Source organism: Podarcis muralis, chromosome 4 (genome assembly GCF_964188315.1).
Source record: "Podarcis muralis chromosome 4, rPodMur119.hap1.1, whole genome shotgun sequence".
In the NCBI taxonomy this organism is placed as follows: Eukaryota; Metazoa; Chordata; class Lepidosauria; order Squamata; family Lacertidae; genus Podarcis; species Podarcis muralis.
This window is the reverse complement of record NC_135658.1, coordinates 2329604-2356690: the sequence shown is the minus strand read 5'-3', so window position 1 is coordinate 2356690 and position 27087 is coordinate 2329604. Positions and strand designations below refer to the sequence as shown.

Genomic DNA, 27087 nt, shown 5'->3' with positions numbered 1-27087 from the left:
ATAGAGGAGGGAGAAAGGTTATTTTCTGCTGCTCCAGAGAAGCGGACATGGAGCAATGGGTCCAAACTACAAGAAAGAAGATTCCACCTAAACATTATGAAGAACTTCCTGACAGTAAGAGCTGTTCGACAGTGGAATTTGCTGCCAAGGAGTGTGGTGGAGTCTCCTTCTTTGGAGGTCTTTAAGCAGAGGCTTGACAACCATATGTCAGGAGTGCTCTGATGGTGTTTCCTGCTTGGCAGGGGCTTGGACTCGATGGCCCTTGTGGTCTATTCCAACTCTATGATTCTGTGATTCTATGAAAGTTCCTTACATTGGTTACTTTATATAAATACCAGTACTTTAAATTTTAAAAATGATTAGCTTAAACAACCTTAATGTTGCCCCTGCATAAACATTTACATTATGGTCACACAGGTTCCCTCTCCGCACCTAAAAAAAAATCCACGAAATTTAGTCACAGAAATATTTTAAACTCCGGTAAAATGAGGCATCTAGCATAGTCTTTGTGAAATATAAGCATCGTACAGAACCTAATGACCTTTTTTTCAAGATGTACTGAGGGATTTACATTTTGAACAAAACAATCGTGTTTTGGATGGATATGACAACCAAGAATTCTTATGGGGCCAACCTTCAGATGCTGGCCTCAGCACACTCCAGGACTGAGGTTATCTCTGATGGGCCTGGCATCGTGACCTTGAAGGAAAAGGGGTTTGGGAATGTTTGGCTCAGTTTTCCTCACCGCTGGTGCCAGAGAAAGTGAGGTAGGAGGACTCTGAGTAGCCCAAGAGAAACCAGCTCGCCAGGAGGAGTCAAAATGAGACTCTTATGCCAAATTCAGAGGGCAAGAGACTGGAGGGGTGCCATGCAAACGTTTCAGCAAACTCTGGGCCTTGTACCCAATAGGCAGTCCTAGAAACTGTAGATAAGAGCTGAGCGAACAAAGAGTTACTGTAATTGCATCAGAATATTTGATCCCTTGGCATCAGAAGTTGAGGGAACTGAGACTTGCTATATTGGGAAGGGGGGAGACTAGAGTGAGCCAGTAGAACCATATAATGATAGCATTGAATGCCATATAGTCCAGTCATTTTTGCTCACTGCAGGAAACCCAGAGCTGGGATATCCCTAAGAGCTGGTTGCTCATTCACTGCTTGAAGAGCTTGCCAGAAAGGAAGGGAGCCCACCCCAGCGTCGCTCTAGGTAATTTGGAGGGACCAGGAAAAGTCCTCCACAAGAAGTGAGGGCTGCTTATATTTTACTTTTCTGCCTCTATTTACTTTTCTTGCAGCATCTCCATCAATTTGACACCATTCACAAACAGAGGGCATCCTCCTGCTCCCCAATTAGATAATTCCTCCAATTGTTTGTCTTTTGACATCAATGCATTGGTTTTCACATGGTGTTCTCAGCTGCTTTGAGCTTCCTTTTGGTAAGAAAATTGAATTCAGTTGAATCAGAGAAATGGGTGGAGATAGTAGGGTTAGTAGGGAGACTCTGGAATAAAAAGCGCCAATTATTGACACTCATGTTTCTCCCATGGGTTCTAGGCACTTACTCGGAGTTCAGTTTTCTTGGAATGAAGGCCAGCAGAGACTGTGGTGTCTTTACGATACATGGTTGTGAGCCCACACCCCGTAAGCATGGAGGAGCTCACTGCATTAATACCACAACAAATTTTGCTCTCCATTAGTCACAGGTTTGGATCCAGCACAGAGCAAGCTGGTCTCTGTGTCTCCAGCTTCTAGCCTACTTCCAGCAGTTCAGAGACAATGCACTCCTATTGTTCTCTCCACCTGGCAGCTTTGAGGTGAGGCTCACCCATTAGCCTGGATTGCATCAGCTTTTAGTTGTAGCTCCTGCAACCGAGCTCATTCTTTTGAGATGCTGACACTTAAATGGCCAGCTAAGACCATTATCTTACAAATAAATCTGCCTGACCTGTTCAGCAAACTTCTCTTGTCAGATTCTAACCTCACTGGGTACAGGACCCCCAAGAACTGGAAGGGACTTGTGACATCATCCAGACTGACTCCTCTTCAAACTTACAATACTATCTGGGGTCTTTCTTTTTTTTCTTTCCCAAATTTTTTATTGATTTTCACAAAATTATAGACGCACTAACAACTAAACAAACAAACAAACAAAAATCAAACCTTATTAAAACTAATTTAACTTAACGTATTTAACTAAATAATCATTGAATTTTGACCATTCTTCCTGGTACTCCTCCTCCTTCTGGTCACGTATCTGGGATCTTTCTTTGCAGGCTCAAAGACATACCATGGCTGCTGCTCAGTGAAACCTTTCCCAGGAGCTCAGCATACAATGTTGGCTTCCAACTGGACCCTGCTCCACCCTTCCACCTTCATCCTGGTGGGAATTCCAGGCCTACAGGATGTTCAGATCTGGATCTCCATCCCCTTCTGCTGTCTCTACATCCTCACCCTCCTTGGGAATTGTCTCCTCCTGGTAGTCGTCAAGAGAGAGCCGAGCCTCCATGAGCCCATGTACTTATTCCTCTGCATGCTGGCAGGTGCCGACCTGGTGGTCACCACCACAATTGTGCCCAAAATCTTGAGCATTTTCTGGTTTGGCCATGGAAGCATCCATATAAATGGCTGCCTGGCCCAAATCTTCTTGCTCCACTCCTTCTCAACCATGGAATCTGGGTTCATCTTGGCCATGGCCTTTGACCGCTACATGGCCATTTGCAAGCCCTTGAGACATGCAGCGGTCCTGACCAATGATGTGGTTGCCAAGATGGGACTGACCATCGTGCTACGGGGGGCCATCCTCCTGAGCCCGCACCCTTTCCTCCTGAAATGGCTCCCCTATTGCAGAGGCAACGTCATCTTGCACACGTACTGTGAGTTCATGGCTCTGATGAAACTGACCTGTGTGGACACAGGGGCAGAGAGGGCCTACAGTCTCCTGGTTGCTTTTCTGACTGGGGGGCTGGACTTGGTGTTGATCATCGTGTCTTACATCCTCATTTTCCAGGCTGTCTTCCAGCTCCCTTCCAAGGAAGCACGGGTCAAATCTCTTGGCACCTGCGGCTCTCACGCCTGTGTCATCCTGGTCTTCTACACTCCAGCGTTTTTCTCCTTCTTAACCCACCGGTTTGGTCACGTGGCTGCCCATGTCCACATTCTGGTAGCAAATATATACCTGCTCCTTCCACCCATGATGAACCCCATTATTTATGGAGTAAGGACCAAGAGAATCCAGCAGGGTCTCTTCAAGATCTTCTGTGTCAAAACCAGATAAAAGGCCAGGAACTTGGAGCATCTCTTTGAGTTCAGCTGCATCCACTTGCGGGAAACCACAGGAGAAGAGAGGGCTCTTCATTCTCTGCTTCCTGGTTTCCACAGGCATCTGGCTGGCCACTGTGAGAACAGGCTGAGAACTAGATTGGCCATTGGCTTAATCCAGGAGTCTCTTCTTGGATTCTCATCCACCTATGCTCAACTTGTATAGAGGTGTAAATAAAGCAGCATATCAAACAACACCAGTCAGCCTCCAATGTTTCCAAAAGAATAGGAGTGCAATGGCTTATCCACACTCAGTTTTTGGCCCTCTCTTTCCAGGCAGAGCTTTAACGCTCCGTGTCTGAACATGTTTTCTCCGCCCTGCAAAAGCCTGCTCTTTAAAGTTGAATTCTAGATTTTGGAAAAAATTAGAGGCAGTTTTGGCACCAACTCTTAGGTCATTTCAGCACCATGTGCAGGCATATTTGCTTTTCTTGGGATTTTTGTAGATCGAGAGTGGAATGGGAATAGACAGCCTTGCATTGGTAATAATAGTTTAGTTGCTCATTATTTTTAACTGACTTTGTAATTTATGCTGCTTATATGAGTGTGCGTATTTCAGTTTGTGCATATTTCAGAGTCAGAGGGAGGGAGGAACTTCCCATTGGCGTTCAAAATGCTGTAGAAGCTGGAAGAAGGATTAGACTAGCCAACTGCCCTCCTTGCAGAGAGCTGTGCATTTGAGCTCACAACATGATGCTGTAATAAAAAGACTATAAAGCTATCAACTGCTTGTTAATTCTTATCTGTGAAGATACTGAAGGGAGGGAAGGACTCTCCACACCTCACACAAGGAGGCAAATGTCCGGTGGCAGCAGCTGAGCATAAGAACATAAGAAGAGCCTGTGCTGGGTCAGGCCAGTGGCGCATCTACTCCAGCCTCCTGTTCTTACAGTGGCCAACCAGACGCCCCTTATGGGTAACTTGTAAGCAGGATTCAAGCATAAGAGCAACTCTCCCCTCCTGTGGTTTCCAGCAACTGGGATTCAGAAGCATTCAACTGTGGAGGCAGAGCTTAGTCATCGAGGCTAATAGCCATTGATAGCCCTCTCTTCTAGGAATGTGTCCAATTCTCTTTTAAAGCCATCTAGGTTGGTGGCCATTCCTGCCTCCTGTGGGAGGGAGTTCCATAGTTTGACTGTGCACTGCACAGACTTTATCTGTCCTGAATCTTCCAACATTCAGCTTCATTGAAGGAGCGTCTCCACCCCCATCGTTCAGCCTGGACACTGGGGTCCAGCTCCGAGGGCCTTCTGGCGGTTCCCTCGCTGCGAGAAGCCAAGTTACAGGGAACCAGGCAGAGGGCCTTCTTGGTGGTGGCGCCCGCCCTGTGGAATGCCCTCCCACCAGATGTCAAAGAGAACAACAGCTACCAGACTTTTAGAAGACATCTGAAGGCAGCCCTGTTCAGGGAAGCTTTTAATGTTAAATAGGTTTTTTATTTTAATATTCTGTTAGAAGCCGCCCAGAGTGGCTGGGGAAACCCAGCCAGAAGGGCGGGGTATAAATAATAAATTATTATTATTATTATTATTATTATTATTATTATTATTATTATTATTACTTCATTGTATCTCCCTGATTGCTAGGTGTTAGAAGAGACGGAGAAAAACTTTCCTCTGTGCCATGCATAATTTTATAAACTAAAATTATGTTGTCTCTTGCTCACTTTTTCTCTAAACTCAAAAGCCTCAAATGTTGCAACCTTTCCTCAAAGGAAAGCGCACCTGGGCTCAATATTGCACCCCAGTGGATAAGGTTGAAGAAATAGGAAGGGCCACAAAACACAAGATCATATCTGAAACAATTTCCATTGTTTACTGAGGCAAAGCATGTAATGCAAATGCAATGATAAAGTGGATGTATGTAGCCAACAAGGAACAAGGTAAAAATCCAAAACATGGATGGTGAATAAAATGATTGGCATCCATCTGTCCCAGGAGACAATGGAGGAGTGTGCCTTTGAAGGTGAAGTCAAACTGTTGGAAGATGGCAGCACCTGCTGTGGCTACAGAGACTGATTCAGGAGGAACATGTTGTGTTGCAGGTGGGGCAGATGAAGGTGTCTGGTTGTGCTGCTGCAGATGCACCAAACATAATAAGGAATCGGGTAGAAATTTATTTTTTATTTATTAAATTTGTACACCACCCTTCATCCAAAGATCACAGGGCGCTTCACATTAAAATACAAAATGAGAACACAAAATATAATAATAAAACCAAACCAAACCAAACCAATAACCCCATTCCTAAGAAATAAATGGGTATTTTAGATTCTAAAGCCTTAGGACAGGGACTGCCTTATTAGTGGTCTTTGTAAGACACTCTGGGAGGTCTTTTTAAATCTTAGACACCTGCATTTCAGACACCTGCTGCTCTCTCCATCTACCCAGGACATGGATCAAGACCTCACCAGGAACATAAGATGAGCCTTGCTGGGCCACAGCTGTCCTCATCTGACCCAGAGTTCCCAACCATCACCACTGAAACTATTGCAGAGTGGCTCCCCACCACCTCCCCTTTCCCAGCAAATTTCAGAAAAGCAGAACAGGTTCTAAGAATGAGGAGCTGGTCCTTCACTTGGAGAATATCTGGATTATCCTGGCCCGAATCTGCTTTGTTTTCACACTGTACACAACTGGGTTATATAATAATAATAATAATAATAATTTATTATTTATACCCCGCCCATCTGGCTGAGTTTCCCCAGCCACTCTGGGCGGCTCCCAATCAGTGTTAAAAACAGTACAGCATTACATATTAAAAACTTCCCTGAACAGGGCTGCCTTAAGATGTCTTCTGAATATCAGGTAATTATTTATCTCTTTGACATCTAATGGGAGGGCGTTCCACAGGGCGGGCGCCACTACCGAGAAGGCCCTCTGTCTGGTTCCCTGTAGCCTCACTTCTCGCAATGAGGGAACCGCCAGAAGGCCCTCGGCGCTGGATCTCAGTGTCCGGGCTGAATGATGGGGGTGGAGACGCTCCTTCAGGTATACAGGACCGAGGCCGTTTAGGGCTTTAAAGGTCAGCACCAACACTTTGAATCGTGCTCGGAAACGTACTGGGAGCCAATGCAGGTCTCTCAGAACCGGTGTTATATGGTCCCGGTGGCCACTCCCAGTCACCAGTCTAGCTGCCGCATTCTGGATTAATTGCAGTTTCCGGGTCACCTTCAAAGGTAGCCCCACGTAGAGCGCGTTGCAGTAGTCCAAGCGTGAGATAACTAGAGCATGCACCACTCTGGCGAGACAGTTCGCGGGCAGGTAGGGTCTTAGCCTGCGTACCAGGTGGAGCTGGTAGACAGCTGCCCTGGACACAGAGTCAACCTGCGCCTCCATGGACAGCTGTGAGTCCAAAATGACTCCCAGGCTACGCACCTGGTCCTTTAGGGGCACAGTTACCCCATTCAAGACCAGGGAATCCCCCACACCAACCCGCTCCCTGTCCCCCAAAAACAGTACTTCTGTCTTGTCAGGATTCAACCTCAGTCTGTTAGCCGCCATCCATCCTCCAACCGCCTCCAGGCACTCACACAGGACCTTCACCGCCCTCACTGGTTCTGATTTAAAGGAGAGGTAGAGCTGGGTGTCATCTGCGTACTGATGAACACCCAGTCCAAACCCCCTGATGATCTCTCCCAGCGGCTTCATATAGATATTAAAAAGCATGGGGGAGAGGACAGAACCCTGAGGCACCCCACAAGTGAGAGCCCAGGGGTCTGAGCACTCATCCCCCACCACCACTTTCTGGACACGACCCAGGAGGAAGGAGCGGAACCACTGTATGACAGTGCCCCCAGCTCCCAGCCCCTCTAGACGGTCCAGAAGGATGTTATGGTCGATGGTGTCAAAGGCCGCTGAGAGATCCAGCAGAACTAGGAAACAGCTCTCACCTTTGTCCCTAGCCCGCCGGAGATCATCAACCAGCGCGACCAAGGCAGTTTCAGTCCCATGGTGAGACCTGAATCCCGATTGGAAGGGATCCAAATGGTCCGTTTCCTCCAGGCGTGCTTGGAGTTGTTCAGCAACCACCCGCTCAATCACCTTGCCCAAGAATGGTAGATTTGAGACTGGGCGATAGTTGGCCAAATTGGCCGGGTCTAAAGATGTTTTTTTAAGAAGCGGTTTAATGACCGCCTCTTTCAGCGGGTCTGGGAAGGCTCCCTCACAGAGGGAAGCATTCACCACCCCGCAGAGCCCATCGCCCAGCCCTTCCCGGCTCGCTTTTATCAGCCAGGATGGGCAAGGATCAAGGAGACAGGTGGTCGGTTTCACTTTTCCAAGCAGCCTGTCCACATCCTCGGAGGTAACAGACTGGAATTGATCCCATGTAACAGGACCAGACAGAACTCTAGCACTCTCCCGCCCTGGCCCTGCTCCCACGGTGGAGTCTACCTCCTTCTGAATCTGAGCGATTTTATCTGCAAAAAACTTTGCAAAAGCATTGCAGGAGATCTTGGGGTCCCTACCAGGCCCCGGTGGTACAGGTGGTTCCGATAGATTGCGAACCACCTGAAAAAGTCTCCTGCTGCTGTTTTCTGCAGATGCTATGGAGGCAGCGAAGAAGGCCCTCTTCGCCGTCGCCATTGCCACTTGGTAGGCTCGACGTTGAGCTCTAGCCCGTGTCCGGTCTGATTCAGAATGAGTTTTCCGCCACCGGCGCTCTAGCCGTCTCAACGATTGTTTCATCACCCTCAGCTCCGGGGAAAACCACGGGGCTGTCCGGGCTCCATGCAATCGGAGAGGGCGCTTCGGAGCCAGACAGTCAATAGCCCTGGTTAACTCCGCATTCCAGCGTGCCACCAGGGAATCAGCTGAAAGGCCATCAACTTGGGATAAAGCATCCCCTACCACTCTCTGGAAGCCAATTGGATCCATTAAGTGGCGGGGGCGGACCATCTGAATTGGTCCCACCTCCCTGCAGAGGGGAAGGGTTGCGGAGAAGTCCAGTTGCACCAGGAAGTGATCTGACCATGGCACTTCTTTTGTTTCGCTTTTAGTTAGTGTCAGATCACCAGCATCCATAGAGGTGAACACCAAGTCTAAGGCATGTCCATGGCTATGAGTTGGGCCAAACTTATTCAGGGACAGCCCCATGGAGGCCATGCTTTCCACGAAGTCCCGAGCGGCCCCTTGTAAGGTCGTGTCGGCATGGATGTTAAAATCCCCCAGGACAACCAAGCTAGGTGTCTCCAGGAGCATATCCGCCACGACCTGAAGCAGCTCGGGCAGGGAATCCTTGGTGCAGCGGGGAGGTCGGTACACCAGTAGGAATCCTGTACTGCCCCTATTGCCCAACTTCCAGAACATGCACTCAGAGAACTGGGTCTTCCCAATAGGACGCCTGGTGCAGACTAATGACTTCCTAAAAATCACTGCAACCCCCCCTCCCCGCCCACATGACCTGGGTTGCTGTGCGTAAGAGAAACCTGGTGGGCAAGCAGCGGCAAGGACAGGCCCATCTGCTTCATCCAACCAGGTCTCTGTCACACATGCCAGGTCAAATCCTCCATCCACAATCAGGTCGTGGATGGCAGTGGTTTTATTCATCATTGACCTGGCATTGCACAGCAACACTTTCAGGTCATGTGGGTTTCCCTTGCTGATTCCAGTATCCTTCCGGTCAAGACCAGACCTGGAGGCAGGGATAGTCCTCAGACAACGACTAAACCTGCCTCCTCTGTAATGACATGGTCTGGTCTTAGCGTAACTCCTCCTCCTACCCATGATCACTGAGATCGGTTGTCCCAGTGCATCCCCCCCTGTGGAACATGCCCCAGCCATTTTGTTTGCTGGGACCCACTCCCAGGCAGCCCTGACCCCACCCCTTAAAAAGCAAAATACAAACTATATAATAATTTAACAGAATAATAATGATAATAATAAAACAAAACAGAACAAAACAAAGCAAGAAACAATAGCGCTGACTAAATGCTTATCCCTCCCCAAGCAAAAATAAAATAATAAAATAATATAATATTATAAAAAACAACAACCACCATTTAAAGTGCTGCAAATTAAAAACAATTAAAACATTTAAAACCATTTTGTCCATTGCTGCCGGTAGCTGTTCAGGCCTCTTATGCTGTGGCGGTGAGTGCAGGCCCCGCCCCTAGGCCAGATGGAGTTGGCAGAAAAGGGAGCGGTCCTCCCAACACTCACGCAAGCAGCAACAGCAGCCGTGTCCCGGAAGTCTTGATGGAGGCCCTGGCAGTGAGTGCAGGTCCTGCCCCCTAGGCCGGATGGAGTTGGCAAAGGAGGGAGCAGTCTTCCCAACACTCACACAAGCAGCAACAGCAGCCGTTCATTAGGGGTGGCACCAGCAGGTAAACATACCCCATGAAAATGCGTATGAGGAGAGGAGAATCCTTCCCAAACCTGTGAATCACAGACAAGCCAATCATGGGCATGTAGAAGAGCAAGACGGCACAGATGTGGGAGACGCAAGTGTTGAGGGCCTTGAGGCGCTCCTCCCGCGAGGCGATGCTCAGGACCGTCTTGAGGATCATGATGTAAGACAGCAGGATCAGGAGCGAGTCCACGCCCACCGTGGAGACGATGACGAACATCCCGTGATGTCTGAGCAGGCCAGCTTCATCACCTCTTGGTGCAGGCAGAAAGAGTGGAAGAGGACATTAGCCCGGCAGTACTGATGCCTCCTGAGAAGGAAGGGCAGTGGGAAAATCAGAGCCACACCTCTGAACACGAAGGCCAGCCCCATCTTGCTTATCCTTGGCACAGTTAAGATGGAGGAATATCTCAGAGGGTTCCGGATGGCCACGAGGCGGTCAAAAGCCATGGCCAAGAGAACAGAGGATTCTATGAAGGACAGTGAGTGGATGAAGAACAGCTGAGTGAAACAGGCATCCAGGCTGACTCTTCTGGCGTTGAACCAAAAGATGCCCAGGATGGTAGGCATGGTGGAGAGGGATAAGCCTAGGTCTGTCATGGCCAGCATGGAGAGGAAAATGTACATAGGCTCATGGAGGCTTTGGTCTGTTTTGATAATGAACAGAATAATGGCATTTCCCATGATGGAAATGACGTACATGGAGCAGAATGGGATGGAAATCCAGATGTGGCTGGACTCCATGCCAGGGAACCCAGTAAGCCAGACCACTGGTGGCTTGGGCTTGGTGCTGTTTTGGAGATCCATGGTGTGGTCTGGTGGGTTCCTCCAGGAGCATCAGCCTCTTGGGTGCAAGGAAGGAAAAGGTGTCCTACTACCAACCAACATTGGTTAGGGCATGAAGAATATCCAAGGAGTTCCTTACAACTTTTTGTCCTTTCCTGTCTTCTGGAGATGGGACTCCTGAGAGGAAAAAGGCAGAAAAATGGTAGTAACTTGATAGCACAGCTGCCTGAAAGCTGTGGGGGCTGGTAGGGCTTAGGGAAGTAGGTGTTGCCAGAGCCAACAACAGGCAGAGCCAACTCATTCTACTTTTGTCCCCATCTTCTTCATCCTCCCTGTTGAATTCTACAAGGGGCAACAGGGATGCTAAGGCAGAGGAAGCCGACAGCCAGAGGAATCTCATGGACTGGTTGTATGAAAGAAGGCAGGGTGAGGCTGGATGGCCATGTCAGAGATTCTTTAGCTGTGATTCCTGCATTGCAGGAAGTTGGGCTAGATGTTAAAACCGTGTTTATGGAAGACAATCTTATTGTATGGTTCAAATAATGAGACTGCTGTGTGAGTTCCCTTTTGCAGGGCATATTTCAATTTTGTTGTGGATAGAAAAGAGTACTGTCTACTTCCAAATGCCAGTACAAAATCCTATTCAACTGTCTAGAAGTGAGCTTATGTAAAAGCCAGAATTGGGCTCATGGTAGAAGAAAGAGTTGTGCAAGTGACTTTTGAGGGGTGGCAAAGAGGAGGTAGGAGTTCCTCAGCACCCTAAGTGAATGCCCTCTAGAGATCTTATCTTTCCCCAAAGCTCTCTCCAGCACCCAGAAATGCCATCTCTTGCCCTCTCTCTTCTTGCTGCCTGCCTCCCTTCCCAAAGGTAGAGGCTGGATAGTTGTGCAACCAAGTCCTCAAATAATTTATTGATTTTATTTCACAAATTTATCCATTTGTAAAATAAAACAAGACAAAACCTCAAAGCGAAAACAGAACAGTAAAAGCAAGAGGGGGGGGGAATACAGCCCTACATTAAAACAAACAAAAGGTAAAAATCAAAACAGATTAAAAAAATAACTCAACTTTCTAATCATCTGGGTAGGCATTTAAAGTTGTGAAATGTTGTAAGTGAATACGCAAGGTGGGCAGAAAGAATTCAAAATCCGGAAAAAGCCTTACGATAGCAAGGGTACCAACTCTACAGTTCTAGGATTGTAACACAGCCATTGTGATGGATAGCCATTGATATCCTAACTACCCTCTGTGTAATACACACACACACACACACACACACACACACACACACACACACACATATATATATATATAATGCCATCGCTGCCTCCTGTGGCATTGATTTTGCATTGTGTGAAGAAGAACGTTGTCTGTCCCGAATCTACAGCTGCTCTTGAGTTGCTCTATTGGCAGTGCCATGGCTGTAGCTCAGCGGTAGGTGAAAAGATCCCCAGCAGCAGCAGCTGCAGCAGCAGCTAGACCAGGGAGAGACCTGTGCCTGAGACCACTGGCGCCTGACTCTGTATAGGGCAGCCTCTTCTCTGCTTGGACCAGCTTCCCTCTCTCTGCAGATGGCTCCATCACTTTCCTCTTTCAAGTACCTTTTCAAGACCCAGCTCCTCTTCACAACTTTCTGGACCACCTTAGCCCTCCTCGCTTCACCTCACCTTCCTTTCTCCATCCCACTCTTTGCTTGTTCAACTCTGGCTTCTTCCCCCAACTACCTGCATGTGATGCAGACCAAAGTCTCTGTGCAGGAACCAGATCACTCTCTGGACCAGTGCTGTAGATATCAGTGTCAAATCATACTAGAACGTGAAAAGCACCTGCCGGATCAGGCCAATGGGCCACCACAGTGGGCAACTAGATGCCACAAGATTCAAACACAAGAGCACTTTCTCCCCACCTGTAGTTTCCAGAAGCATCACTGTCTATGACTATGCAGGCGGAGCAGAGCCATCCTGGCTAGTAACCCTCGGTCGTCCTCTCCTCCTCCATGAATTTGTTCAATCTTCTTTTAAAGCCATCCACATTAGTGGCCATCACTGCCTCCTGGGGGAGCGAGTTTCATGGTTTAACAATGTGCTGCAAGAAGAAACTGTTTCTTGTATCTGTCCTGAATGTGGTACCATTACGGAGAAAATGGCTGGGAGGCATGGAAGAACCAATGGCTCATTTGCTGGTTTGCTGCCCAGACCTCTTCCCACATAGAAGCATGCATTCATACCCTGAAAACTAGGTGGTCCAGCACACCCTAATCTATCTAGAAGATAGGTCCTGGGGGCTTCAGAACCCTATAAATCATGAATGAGAGAGTGATTCTGTTGCAGAGCCTGTAGTCCACAGAGCAATCAAATGGCCTTTATGGTTCTTCCCAGGCTGACACCTCTGAGGCCTTTTGCCCCTGCGGGAAGGAGGAAGCTCTGCCAGCTTTGAGCCTCCCAGCAGGTACCTGCTTGTAATTGCCTCCCTCTGCTGACTCTGCTGGGAGATGGATCTGCACTTAGTGCCAGAGGACCATTTAAAGTAATGCTTCCCAAAGTGGGTGGAACTGCACCCTGGGTGGGGGGGTGTCAAGAGGCAAGAGGGCACTAGAGGTGAGAACGCCTATCAGACTTTGAAAAAAAATCACTGATCAAGCTCATCAATTTTATTGAATTAATTAAACTAATTAATTCATTAAACTAACTAGTTTTAATTGGATTTTGAATAAGTGTGCAATAATGGTTACTGTTTTGAATTTTACTGTGCCACTATCTTTCTTGGTGGGTTGTGCAAACCCCTATTCTGAATAATGCTTTTTATAGGGTAGGGTAGGGGGTGCTGGAGCTGAGTATGGGACCACACTGTGGTCAGTGGTCCAAATTTTGGTTTAGAGGGTGGGACAGGTGACAGAGTTTTGCGGCACCTTCAGACTAACCGACTTATCATGGCAGAAACTTTTGTGGACTGAAGTCCACCGCATACAATACATTTGAAGTGGACTCTGGTCAATGAAATTTTTAGCCTATGTTAAATTTGTTGAACTTGCTATATGGAGCTATACAGCTTTTTGTGATTGCAGCAATTTCACAAACACACAGTAGAAAATTGGTTAAAAACTTTATTAGCACTGAAACAAGACCTTCAATTTCCTTACTGGACATGGATTGCTTCTGTGTAAAGAAAAGGCAAATTCTATGGCACAAATTTGCAAGCCTGTGTTCATTTTACATAGAGATTTCACCTGGCAGAAGATGGAACTTGCTCTCAAGGATGTTGTTTTGCTATTGTGTGTTGAAGGCATGGCCAAATGGAATGTGCATTGTTTTAGGCTGGGAGCAGATACAAAAAGGGGAGTAAGTTGAGATGGGAGATTTGAACTATTGGGAAGGGCAATGGAGCCCTCATGGAGCTGGCCTCCCTTCTGATTCTGCAGCAGGGCAGGTGGACAAGGGTCTTCAGCCTTCCCAATGGACCCTTTGGGCCAAAAAGAGTTTTGCAGATATCCTTTGGCGCACCTCTTTCATTTTGACACAGTAGAGCACGGGGTTGAGCAAAGGTGGGGCCAGGAAGTGGATGTAGGACAACAGAATGTGGAGGAAGGGCGGGGTGTGGAGCTTGAGGCGGCTGATCAAGGACAATGCCAACATGGGGGTGTAGAACAGCAGGACCACGGAGATGTGGCAGGCACAGGTGTTGAGAGCTTTGTGGCGCTCATCCAGCGAGGTGATGGCCACAACGGTCTTCAAGATCCAGATGTAAGACAAGACGATGAGTAGTGGGTCCAGACCCATAGTGGAGAAGACCACTAAGAGCCCATAGATGCCATCCCTGCTGGACTTGTGGCAGGCCAGCTTCATCACATCCGGGTGCAGGCAGTATGAGTGAGAAAGGGCGTTAATATGGTGGCAGTAAGTCAGCCTCCTGAGAAGAAAGGGGATTGGCACATGCAAGGCCACACCCCGGAGGCCAATGGCCAAGCCAATGTGGACCAGCCTGGAGCTGGTCAAAATGGAGGTGTACCTCAAAGGGTAGCAGATGGCCACAAAGCGGTCAAAGGCCATGGCCAAGAGCACAGAGGACTCCATGATGGAGAACGTATGGATGAAGAAGAGCTGGGAGAGGCAAGCGTCCAGACTGATCTCCCTTGATCCAAGGAGGAAGACCTGGAGCATTGTGGGCAGGAGGGCTGTGGCCAAGCCCAAGTCACAGGCAGCTAGCAGGCCAAGGAAGATGTACATGGGGGAATGGAGGGCTGTTTCCGTGATTATGACAAGGAGGACGGCCCCATTCCCAAGAACGGACAGCAGGTAGGCTGTGCCCACGGGGAAAGCCAGCTAATATGGGGTGGATTCCAGTCCAGGAAAACCCATCAGGAGAAAGAGAAGCCCAGGGAGGGCAGTATTATTAGGATGGTGAAGAATGGTGTGATTACTCATCGTTGATGGAGGGTCTAGCAGCTCCATTCTCTAGAAAAGGATGCAAGAAACAAGAAGTGAAGCAATTGTGCATTTGAATGATTATTCTTAAAGTCATCACACAAGTTAGCACTTTTGCTTTTACATGGAGAATTTTAACCACAAAAGTACAATGTCTGTGCACAATATATGTCTTGCAAAAGCAGTAACACACGGCCAATGCAGCTGCATCGCCACCACCTCCCTGCTCAAATCACATTTCTAAGGTTTCTCAGGAGCCAGTGAGCTGCGCTTTGTCTCAGCTGGGCAATGTTGGTTGCAACAAACGACAATTTAATGTCAACAGGTGACTGAGTTTGAGGTGCCTCATCAAGACCACCCAATGCAAAGCTGTGCAAAAGGAATGAAAATAAGACTGCAAATAAGAACATGAGAAGAGCCTGCAGGATCAGGCCAGTGGCCGACCAGATGTCTTTGTGGATTATGCAAATCTCTTTTTTCATTCCAAAATTCTTATTGTTATTTTTTATTTGATTTATTAGTCACTCACTATAAAAAAAAAATCATCTAAGTGACTAGGTCAATACATTGCATGCTCAAGAGGATGAAGTGCATGAGAAAATTAAGCACTTAATGACAGGTAATATAATTATTAATACTTACATAACTAAACTCACATTTGCTGTCCTGTTTGGGGGTTTTTTGTTTCTACCTTATGTAAATCGATCATGAAGATGATGTGGACATTCATTCTCAATTATTTTGCACAGAAATAAATTTTGATCTTCACTAAACAGAGATGGTATTATAGCATTCAGGATCTGATTTCGTACTTACTTTAATAGTTGGTAGACCATAATCAATAGTTGATTGATTTATGTCATTGGTAACTAACATACGGAATGTATAGCCAGTGTAATAACTGCACATTGGATTGAAGCATCAGTTGGGTTGTGACTCTCCCACGCAGTTGATGGAAGTAAGAAGATTTGGAACACCATCCCTGTACAGTTATTGGGGAGCAAGTCCCATCATACTCCATGGGACTGACTTTTTGGAGTGATGGTGTATTTGATGATATCTCTCCTTTCAATACTAATCTCAAAGTTTATGCTCTCTCAATTTGTCATTTCTTTCTTTCTTCTCAAGCCCCCCTTTTATGTTTTACTTGTAATGCCACTTACTTATACTTTGCTGCACTAAATGGGTGTTGCTAAATTGCAAAATCTTAAAATAGTAATAATAAATCAGGTGGTTTCAATGTGTCTGCAGTCCAAAAAGCTCTTCTTGGAAATGCACGTCTTCTCCCTAGGATCCCTGATCATCACCATTATCTGCAAGCACCTAAGAGTGAGACTAAAATGCAAATGTTTCTCAAATGCCCCTGGCTGTGGATTCTTGTGGCCACAACTGTTGTCATTTGCCTAGCCAAAACTAATCACACCATTTTCTTAACAGATCACTATCCAACCTTCTCTTAGCCAGAATAACTCATGCTGCCTAATGCAGAACAAAGCAATAATGGAAGAGAGAGTAAACCCTGTCTAAAAATCAATACAAATTGTTGAGCGCCTGGTTAAGCGCACTTTTTATTGTTGTTGCACAAATTCAAAAAGTGCCAAGTTCAGGCTGGGTGATTTATCTATTTAGAGATTCTTCTTTTGCAGCTGCAGATTGAATCCAAACTGGGCCAGCAAGAAAGAATCTTTGCAGCCATGCCTTGGACAGTGGCAGACTTTGGCCTCTCAGATTTCATTGGCAACCTGTGCAACACTAAAAAATTTCCCCGCTGCCCCTGCCTTTTGCACTCCATCCTACAGCATTGTTGTGGCACCCTCTGCATCAATGACCAGTACAGCCACAATGGTCACGCGAACCTAAGACAACCTCTGCCTTGGGTTCTTTTTGAAGAAGAGAAGCATCAGGAGCATGTGATGTAGACTGGGCTCTGTATTCCATCTTTTGCTTTGCATTTGAATCGCCTGACAAGCATTATACAGAAGGGAAGGGAAGCATTGCTTCAAAACTCTAAATAACTTCCCTTTGCCTCACACTGCACCTGCCTTGCACTTCACTTTGGCTGCTTCGCAGTTTGCAGTTCCTTTTCATTTCATGCCCTACAGTGGGAAGAAGGAACTGTTCTGCCTTCCGTTTCCTGGAATAATTCCAGTGCCTCATTCCAGGAAAAAAGAGGGGGGGGGAGCTTTTAACTAGCAGCTCACTCTTGCGTTTTGTGCCCTCCCCATTGCTATTTATTCAGGGCACATTCACCCAGCGGAACGCTCAGCTGCATGACTGTGCCATGCCATGCCACACTCTCTCTTCTTGGGCAACGGCTGCTTGCTGCCATTTGCTCCTGCTGCTGTGCTGCACTCTCCCAGAATCCTAGAACTGTAGAGTTGGAAGGGACTCCAAGGGTCATCTAATCCAACCCCATGCGATACAGGAATCTTCTCCCCCCCCAACATGGGGCTCAAACCCACAACCCTGAGATTAAGAGTCTCATGCTCTACCGACTGAGCTATCCCAGGGATAGATAGGATGGTTATCATAACACCTCTCAGTCTCTTTTCCAGGCCAAACAAACCCAGCTTCCTCAAATGAAGGCTCTTACATTCTTTAAGGGAGGTTGCCAGCAATCCGGCTGTGCAGGAAGAGATTTGCCGATACAGCTCTGCCTGCTCCCTCTCCATAACAAGTGATGGTGGCAAAAGGCTTCCCAGATGTAAAATAAATATATTTTATTGAACAAATAATACACTCCAGAGCTGTGCTGTAGCTGCATGTGCCAGGCTGTGGGCTGGGTGGCAGGGAGGGAATTTGCATCTGCTTTCGCCACCCTGGAGCCCCAACGGAGCCGTAGTCCAAAACACCAAGCCGGCAGGAGTGGGCAGGCTGGGGAAGGTTGTTATGTACAAACCCAAATGGCGCCAAGGAAAAGCAGCTGGTGCCACTTGTTCCTTCCCAGGGCAAGGCATGTAGAATCATAGAACGGATTCGTTTATTATTTAGGCATTGCATAAAATTTAAGCACTACCGAACCGGGACCAATGAAACTATAACCTGATCAATAAAACTTAACAATAACCTAAAAACAGAATAAAGCACACATCGACATTCTACATTTCTGGACAGGCTTGTCTAAAGAAGAATGTTTTCAGTAGGCACCAAAAAGAGTACATTGAAGTCACCTACCTCTGACAAGGCCTCCCACCTGTCAGCAATTCTGTGCTAACTGCAGCTTTCAGATACTTAGAAATAGAGGTAGAGAAGGGAAGCTGCTTGATTGCTCTGAACCTCTCCGTTCATCCTGCTGCTATTTTGTTGGGCAAGATTAAGACCAGCAGCACCCGAAGCATCCTCACCAGGAAATAAGTTCCCCTGAACTCCTTGGGAACTTCTCCATCCTAAGGGAGCATGTTCAGAATGGGGCAAGACACCTCCTCATCAGGGATCCTTTTCCCTGAAAAGCAAGCCAGCCTCCTCTGTGTTTTCAGGACAGTCTCACATTAGCCTATGAAACAGCTGCGGGAGCTTGCAGGAAAAGATGCACGGAAGCAGAATAACTAACCGGATTAATTCTGCGAGGTGCTGAGGGTTCCAGGGAACTTGCAGCTCACTTGCATCTGCAGTGCAGACACCAGGGCCTGGAGTTTCCCTCAGGACTTCGAAAGCCAGGGCTCCAAATCCTCATTGTTTTCGGGTGACACATTTTTGAAGATTACTGCTCCCTTGTGCAGGCAGGAGAAACCCAACCCTAATCTCAATGGCTCCCTTTGAGCAAAGTCCCTGTCACTCCAATTATATCAGACGCTCCTTTGTGCTAATCAGTTGGGTCCACCCACCTGGCACCTTCCTTCTGGTGCTTCCAGCCCTCCTATGAATGAAGGTGGCAAACACTGCCAGATCAGAACATAAGAAGCACCACCAGAGTCCTGGGAAATGTGGGGGGAGGCTTCATTCCTTTTATGGCCCCTAGAGTTTCAGAGCTTGATCACCCATTGCTAATCATGATGCAAACTGACAACAAAGGAGCAAAACCTGCTTCCCTGAATTCTGAGCAAGTAAAGAACATTCAGAGTATGGCAGTCTTACAAAATGCATTCATCTGGGGGTCAGGGAACATGGATCTGTTCATTCCAGGTGATGCCCACAATAAAAATACTGCAAAACTTTTGATTCTGTAATGAAAAGCTCAGGCAAAACATCTCCAACAGAATATTGTTATGAGTTTGTGGGGGGCTAGATTCCCCCAAATTCCTGGGTGCCAGGTCCTCCCCATGATTCCTGGATTTAGTAGTAGTAGTAGTAACTTTATTTATACCCCACCAATCAAGGGTTGTTGTTGTTTAGTGGTGTCTGACTCTTCATGACCCCATGGACCAGAGCACGCCAGGCATTCCTGTCTTCCACTGCCTCCCACAGTTTGGTCAGACTCATGTTTGTAGCTTCGAGAACACTGTCCAACCATCTCGTCCTCTGTCGTCCCCTTCTCTTTGTGCCCTCCATCTTTCCCAACATCAGGGTCTTTTCCAGGGAGTCTTCTCTTCTCATGAGGTGGCCAAAGTCTTGGAGCCTCAGCTTCACGATCTGTCCTTCCAGTGAGCACTCAGGGCTGATTTCCTTCAGAATGGATCGGTTTGATCTTCTTACAGTCCATGAGACTCTCAAGAGTCTCTTCCAGCACCATAATTCAAAAGCATCTATTCTTCTGCGACCAGCCTTCTTTATGGTCCCTCTCTCACTTCCATACATCACTCCTGGGGAAACCAGAGCTTTAACTACAGTATACAGACCTTTGTCGGCAAGGTGATGTCTCTGCTTTTTAAGATGCTGTCTAGGTTTGTCACTGCTTTTCTCCCAAGAAGCAGGCGTCTTTTAATTTCGTGACTGCTGTTGATTAAACTTTGCCAAACACAGAAACCCCTTGGATTTAGTTATGCTAACAAGGCAAACCAGCTCTTCAGAGCTAGCTGAAGGGGCCAAGCGGGAGTGGGACCCCTTCTCTGCAACGTGCCAGTGAGCAGAGGCAAAGGGCAGGTTTGGGGTTTCACCTTTGGATGATGTAGCCTGGGGGAGGTCTTTGGAGTCAGTTAGTAGCAAGGTAGCTCAGTAGAGAAGGAGAAGGAGCGGCAGAACTTCAAGTGAGCTGGGAATGACAAGCTAAAACCAAAAGACACAGAGGGTAGCTTTTTGCTGTCCTTTGCATCCAATGCTGCCGTTATGGGGGAAACCATACCCTCATAGGATGGCTCTGCAATCTCTCCATCTAGGTGCAGGTTGCATGTATGTGTAAATAAAACCATGTATCCTAAAGACACCACATTCTCCACTGTGTCTCATTGTCCCAAAAGGGAACACAGACCCTAGTAGGCGGGCATGCAACGTCTGGAATCTCGCTCTTGTGGAGATGGGGCGGTGTGTAACAATATTATAAATTTGAGTGTCTCCCCCTCCAGGCTTCCCAGGGCTTCCCTCTGAATCTTCTCCACCTCCTCAAACTTATCTTTTCCATTGACTGTCTGAGACAATCTCTGACTACTACCCTAGTGCAATGTCCCCACAGACAGGAAAGATTAAGAAGAGGGAGGCTTCGTAGACGGGAAAGGCACCTGTAGCTCAGTGACAGAGCACCCGATTTGCATGCAGAAGGTTTAATCCCTGATTGCTGGTTGGGAATATCCCTTGCCTGAAACACGGGAGATTGGCTGCCAGGCACTGTAGAAAACATTGAGCTTGATGGTCTGAGTCAGCAGAAGGCTTCTTCCCGTGTTCCATTTCTCCTTTCATTGTGGTTCCTTTGTAGGTAAACCTCTTCTTCTCCCAGTCTAGCCATATACATTTCACTGTTTAGAAACAACGACAGGAGGAGCAGCTGCAACCTGAGATGCCAGGGCGTTGCATCTACCCAAGACGCCTTATATGTGGTGAGACATGGGAGCATTCAGTTCTGGGCTCAACCCATCCTAGGCAGCTGCCCATCCCCTCCCTCACCTGTGGTTAAATTTACAAGGGAACCTCCATTGCTCATAGAAGCCCTTCTCACCTGTGCCTTGCTACAGACTCCGGGGGGGGGGGGGGAGGAGAGAGAGAATGGCATGGCGGTGGGAGAAGAAGCCCCTTTTATTCATCCAGACTAGGCTGAGCCAGCCTCTTTGTTTCTTGCCATCTGTCACTTCCAGTGACATCCAGTAGCCCGGCTGGGAGATGAGGAGGGCTCCAGCCTGACGCCAAGAAAACATTAACCATTTGGAGCTTGGCTGCCTTGCAATCGATAGGGGTCCAAGTTCCTTTGGTTACTCATCTGGTCCACAAACAACCTGACCCAGAGCACCCACCTAACAGTGGGCGGGTGCTCAAATGTCGCAGATTCATTGACGGATGGGGCCACAAACAGGTTGCAGAATCACAGAGTTGGAAGGGACCCCAAAGGGCATCTAGTCCAATCCCCTGCAATTCAGGAAGATGAACTAAAGGTCACATGGGCTAAGGGTGGAACCATTGATGAGAAACACCATAGACCCGTGAGGACCCTCAATGCGGTGCTAGACTACAACTCCTATCATCTGTGACCATTGGCTATGCTGGCTATTGGGGCTGCTGCACTCAGGTCCAGCTTGCAAGCTTCCCTAGGCATCTGGATGGCCTCTGCAAGAAAAGGATGTGGGGTTAGATGGGCTTTGGCCTGATCCAACAGCACGTCATCTTCTTATGTTATATTCTTACACTATTGGGACTTGAGTTCAGCAACATTTGGAGAGCATCCATGTCACAGACAGCAGATTTTTTTAAAGAGTTAAGTAGAATAAGATTCAATCAGGAACTTTAAGAGAATGCCTTTACTTTATTAGGAAAAACTAAGTTTCACTATAGTGTGTGGGGGCTTTGGATTTACACAGAGCTCTTTGTCTTACTGGCTGCTAAGAGAGAGAGAGAAAATGTGGGAAACCTAGTGGCAAGTCTCATTCTAAGACTGAGAACGGAAAAAATAATTGCAGACAAATTAAGCTGAACTCTGCCTTGCGAAGAAAATCACAAGCTGCAGAGTGAGGGACTGAGAAACAGTGGAGGTTCTCTTTTTGGAAATACTTTTTTAAAAAATCCAGTTGGTATCAAACCTCATTTACTGATCCGAATGCCCACCAGAATGCTCTTCAGCTCCAAATGGCTCTGCTGTTCATTCCTCAAGGCCACTCCTTGGCACGACGCCAGCCACAAGCTAGACTTGCATCCGCTCTGGGGACTCTCCTTAAGGAATTCCCCAGATCCAATAAAACCTCACTACTTCAAAAGCTGCCTAGAACAAGGCTTGCATGACGGCAGGGACAGGCTGCTACAGAACAATAGGAAGGAGATTCACACATTGCCAGAGCCCCAGAGTGATCGGAAGGATGGCTGGAATATTCCTTACAGGACTGAGAGACTCTGCACCATACATGGCAAATTTCCCAACATGCCTGTGGGCTCTCTCGGTTTGAAGGCTGACTACTCTTCTGCTTGTAAAGGTTAGCAAAGTGCACAGTGGTGACGTCTGGAGAAACTTTTCCACTTACATCCCAAAAGCCAGTTAAGGAGGGAGTGGGGTAGGGGGATTACCAGAGTTTGTTAAGCCAGACACCTGCTGGAAGATTCAGGACAGATAAAAGAAGGGACTTTTTTCATGCAGCACAGAGCCAAACTATGGAACTGGCTCCCACAGGAGGGAGCCACCAACTTGGATGGCTTTAAAGGAGGATTAGATAAAACCATGGAGGAGGAGAGGGCTATTGATGGCTACTAGCCAAGATGGCTCTGCTCTGCCTCAAAGTCTGAGGTAGCAATGCTTCCAAATAGCAGTTGCTGGAAACCTCAAGAGGCTGGACAGCTCTTGTGTTCAAATTCTGCTTGGGAGTTTCCCACTAGGGCATCTGGTTGGCAGCTGTGAGAACAGGATGCTGGACTAGATGGACCACTGGCCTGATCCAGCAAGCTCTCCTTGTGTTCTTTGGCTCAATGTTGTTACGAAATTCGATCTGCAGAGCTTGATCGATGAGCCGTGACCTCTGATTACTTTACGAACGTCAATCAGCAGTTTACAACGGGTCCGGCACACTTCTTCAAAAGCTGCGCCATTGTTGCTCCCTCCAGTTCACGGCTTAGCAGAGTTGGACACAGCGGGAAAACTATCACGTCCTTTGACAAACACACGCAGTCCGGTTTGTCTATTTACAGCTCTTTATTGAAACAGTTCAGCCATCGCTGCTGGCAGCCATTGCAAACATGTCTCTCTCTCAGACACACAGTCTCTCTGTGGCAGCCATTGCAAACATGTCTCTCTCTCAGACACTGGCAGCCATTGCAAACATGTCTCTCTCTCAGACACACACTCAGACAAACTATAACAAATGTTACATTAGATGTGAGTGACATAGGAGATCCATCCCTTGCAGGTTTTAAAACTGTTATTAGCAGTTGTAAAAGGCCTGATTCAGATCAGGACTGCAATGCTGGGGGAAATCTAGCACCAGATGGGTCCTGAAGAGTCAAGATTATGACAATCAATGAATTTCAAGATGTTTTTTGCTCATGCATCCTTGCTCACTATGGGGGCAAGGATGCTGGGCTGCATCATCCTTTGGTCTGATTCAGTAGGGCTCTTCTCTTTCTAGAATCAATGAATAATTGAAACAGAGAACTGTAGAGTTGGGAGTAACCCCAAGGTCATCTAGTTCAGCTCCCTGCAAGGCAGGAATGACAGCTAAAGAATCCATGGCAAGTGGCCATCCAACCTCTGCTTAAAAGCCTCCAAGGGAGGAGAGTCCATAACCTTCTGGGGGAGTCCATTCCACTGTTGAACAGCTCTTACTATGAGAAAGTTCTTCCTAACTTTTAGTTGGAATCTTCTTTCTTGTCATTTGACTCCATTGATTCAGATCCTACTTACTGAAGCAGCAGAAAACAAGCTTGCTCCATTTTCCATATGGCAGCCTTTGAGATATTTAAGATGGCTACACCACAGAATCATAGAATTGTAGAGTTGTAAGGGATGACTAGGGTTATCTAGTCCAGTGTTTCCCAACCTTTTTTGGGCAAAGGCACACTTGTTTCATGAAAAAAATCTCGAGGCACACCACCATTACAGCCCCGTGACGTCAGCGCGCAGCGTCACGCCGGGAGGGACGCACGAAAGAGTAAGATTCAATTTTTTCCCCTCCCCCTTGCCTTCCTTCTGTGCCAACCGCCAAAAAGCCAAGAATCGCGGGACCGCCGGCGGAGGGGGGGAGGGCGAGCGGAGGCAGCGGCGAGCCCCGTTCCTCCCCATCCGCCCCATTCCGTGCAAGGAGCGCGAACAGGTGTGAGAAGGGGGTCAAACCTGCGGGTCGGCGCCGGGGAACCTCCAAGCTTTGGGGGTGGGGGGGAGGAGGCAGTAAAGTGAGGCAGGAAGGAGAGCGCGGCTTGGCGAAGTACTCGGCGGCGAAGGCCAGCAGGTCCGGCGGCCGGTGCCGCAGCACCTCCACCGTGTAGCCCTGCAGCAGCTCAGTCAGACCCGGCGGGATCTCGATGCTCATCTTGTAGCCGAGGCGCGCGGGAGACTCAACGGACGGGCCCGGGAGGGGGAGAGAGAGAGAGAGAGAGAGAGAGAGAGAGAGAGAGAGAGAGAGAGAGAGACACGACGGAGAGAGAGCGGGAGTCCCTGCTCGCCGTCGCCACCGCTACAACTACTGTGGCGGTTGGTCGTGGTCGCCGCCGCCGCCGCCGCCCACCTCTATCTATCTCTCCCCCTCAGCTTTCTACGCGGGCCTCGAGCCGGAGGTGGGGGGTGGCTGCCGCCGCTTTCTCCGCCTCCACGTCCTGCCTCCTCCTCCTCGAGCCCTCCGTCAGCCCTGAGGGAACCGCCGCGCTCGCGCCGCCACTCTCTGACACGCGAGAAAGAGAAAGGAACGGAGCGGCAGGGTAGTCGGGGGAAGGAGGGGCCGGAATGGAAGCGCGAGGTGAGCTGCGCATGCCCAGCAGGAAGTGGCGGAGAACGCCACAGAGAGAGAGAGAGAAGCAAGGGAGGGCGGGGAGTGGGCGGGAACGCGCTTCATGCGTCACAATAACGGACAAGAGGCGCTCGAGGGATAGATTAGGACCTAATTTGACTTTTACAAAAAAAAAAATCTTTCGAACTTTCCCCACGGCACACCAGGCAACATCTCGCGGCACACTAGTGTGCCGCGGAACAGTGGTTGGGAAACACTGATCTAGTCCAACCCCCTGCAATACAGGAATGTGCAGGTGGCCCATAAGGGGATTAAACCCACAGCTTTGGCATTATCAGCACAACACTCTAAACAACTGACCTAACTCAGTTCTCAGCGTCCTTAATGCCATTATGTTCTTCGTGGATTGATGGTCTGCTGCTAGATTATGTACTGCAATGGATTTATAATTGCTGCTTTTTTTCTAACATAAAATAAAATCTCCAGTCTGTAACTAGATCCCTTCCTGATCCCAGATAATGCCCACTCTGAGCAACAGCAGTGACTTCAGTCCGCCAACCTTCATGCTGATGGGATTCCCTGGGCTGGAGATGTATTACCACTGGATCTCCGTCCCATTCTGCACTATCTACCTCATGGCCCTTTTAGGTAACAGCACCATCCTCTTTGTCATCAAGACCAACCCAAGCCTTCACCAGCCCATGTATGTTCTCCTTTCCATGTTGGCCATCACCGACTTGGGCTTGTCCATTTCCACCTTACCGACGGTGCTGGGGCTCTTCTGGTTCAATGTGAGGGAGATTGACTTTAACGCCTGTGCCACACAACTCTTCTTTATTCACACCTTCTCTTTCATGGAGTCCTCAGTGCTATTGGCCATGGCCTTTGACCGCTACATTGCTATCTGCAACCCACTGAGATACAGCAGCATCTTGACAAATTCAGCGTTAGTCAAGATTGGCCTGGCCATTGCTGCAAGGAGTTCAGGCATTGTGCTGCCAACACCATGGCTACTCAGGAGGTACAAGTACCCCAGGGGCACCCTGCTGCTCTCCCACTCTTTTTGCTTACACCAGGATGTGCTGAAGCTCTCTTGCTCTGACTCAAGAGTAAGCAGTGTCTATGGTTTGTGTGTTGTCCTTTGCACTTTGGTGATTGACTCTCTGCTCATCCTGTTGTCGTATGTGAAGATAATTAAGACCATCACAGTCATTGCCTCCAGGGAGGAGCGGCTCAAGGCTTTCGACACATGTGTCTCCCACATCTGTGTCGTCTTGATCTTCTTCATTCCTGTGATTGGGGTGTCAATGATACACCGATTTGGGAGGGACATTTCCCCCGTTGCTCATATCCTCATGGCCAATGTCTACCTCCTCATCCCACCAGTCCTCAATCCCATTGTGTACAGCGTGAAAACTCAGCCCATTCAGAAGGGCATCCTGATGGCATTTGGTAAGAAAAGGACCATCCACTAGGAATGGCTTTGGACACTCCAGGTTTCCACTGAGAATTCTTCAACTATGTTGCTTTATGGTTCATTTACTTGTTCATTATTTTGGTTCTGAATTTCTACCCTACTTTCTGGCTCCTGTCCCTAAAGTGCTGTACAGCCCAAAATACAAACAACAGTTTAAAAATACATGCACTGGATGTTCTGGGAAGGAAATAGAGATGTTTTACTTTGCTGCTGGATTAGATATTACAAGCTTTGGAAATTCTGAAGCATGGAAAAATCCTGCTTTGGGAGGAGCTCTGTGGGAGGGGAATGAAAATTTGGGGAAACTTAAAGGATACACTACTTGCTTTCTCACCAAGTCTTATTTTACTGCTTTAACAATATAAAATACATAGTTCATAATTTAGCATATAAAATTGTACTTATTTATGAAATTGACAGAGCAATCCTGCCCAACTTACTCTGTAAGTTGTAAGTGTCTTTGAGGATTTTTCTACAATCAGGCAGTGTATAAATTTTATGAAATAAATACATTTCCATATGAAAATAATGAGGCATTCCATTGGTTTTCAAAAGTCACAATAGTAGATTAAAAGTGAAATTTGAGGGAAAGCCTCACTGATTTGCTGTTGTTGTAAAGAATGTAATGGGATTTACTTCTGAGTAGACATGGCTAGGATTGCAGTTATAGTGCATATCAACTGCCTTTGGAAATAAATTGAAACAAGAAAAGGCACCTGTATACATCAATGAATATGTAAATATCTATTGCAAAACATTTTTGAATGAATTTATGCATTTTAAAAAATTATTTACAT

General features: G+C 47.6%; 5 protein-coding genes and 1 pseudogene across 5 annotated transcripts in view; 3 read left to right on the top strand and 3 right to left on the bottom strand.

The window, feature by feature from the left end:
• LOC144327613 (uncharacterized) overlaps positions 1-27087 on the bottom strand; it is a 257507-nt gene that overhangs the window by 69177 nt on the left and 161243 nt on the right.
• LOC114589663 (uncharacterized) overlaps positions 1-27087 on the top strand; it is a 305430-nt gene that overhangs the window by 211005 nt on the left and 67338 nt on the right. The gene's annotated exons all lie outside the window — the stretch shown is intronic.
• LOC114595366 (olfactory receptor 52K2-like) lies at positions 2276-3671 on the top strand. Its single transcript, XM_077927965.1, has one exon. It carries the CDS (start codon positions 2332-2334, stop codon positions 3271-3273), a length of 942 nt encoding a protein of 313 aa, XP_077784091.1. The 5' UTR covers positions 2276-2331; the 3' UTR covers positions 3274-3671.
• On the bottom strand, positions 5421-11733 carry LOC114595172 (olfactory receptor 51G2-like). Its single transcript, XM_077927998.1, is given in 3 exon segments — positions 5421-5959; positions 9622-9890; positions 9893-11733. Coding segments are annotated over 3 exon segments (918 nt in total). The 5' UTR covers positions 10473-11733; the 3' UTR covers positions 5421-5890.
• On the bottom strand, positions 13537-17033 carry LOC114595175 (olfactory receptor 51G2-like; annotated as a pseudogene).
• Positions 25229-27064, top strand: LOC114595185 (olfactory receptor 51L1-like). The gene has a single exon (XM_028725530.2). It carries the CDS (start codon positions 25332-25334, stop codon positions 26286-26288), a length of 957 nt encoding a protein of 318 aa, XP_028581363.2. The 5' UTR covers positions 25229-25331; the 3' UTR covers positions 26289-27064.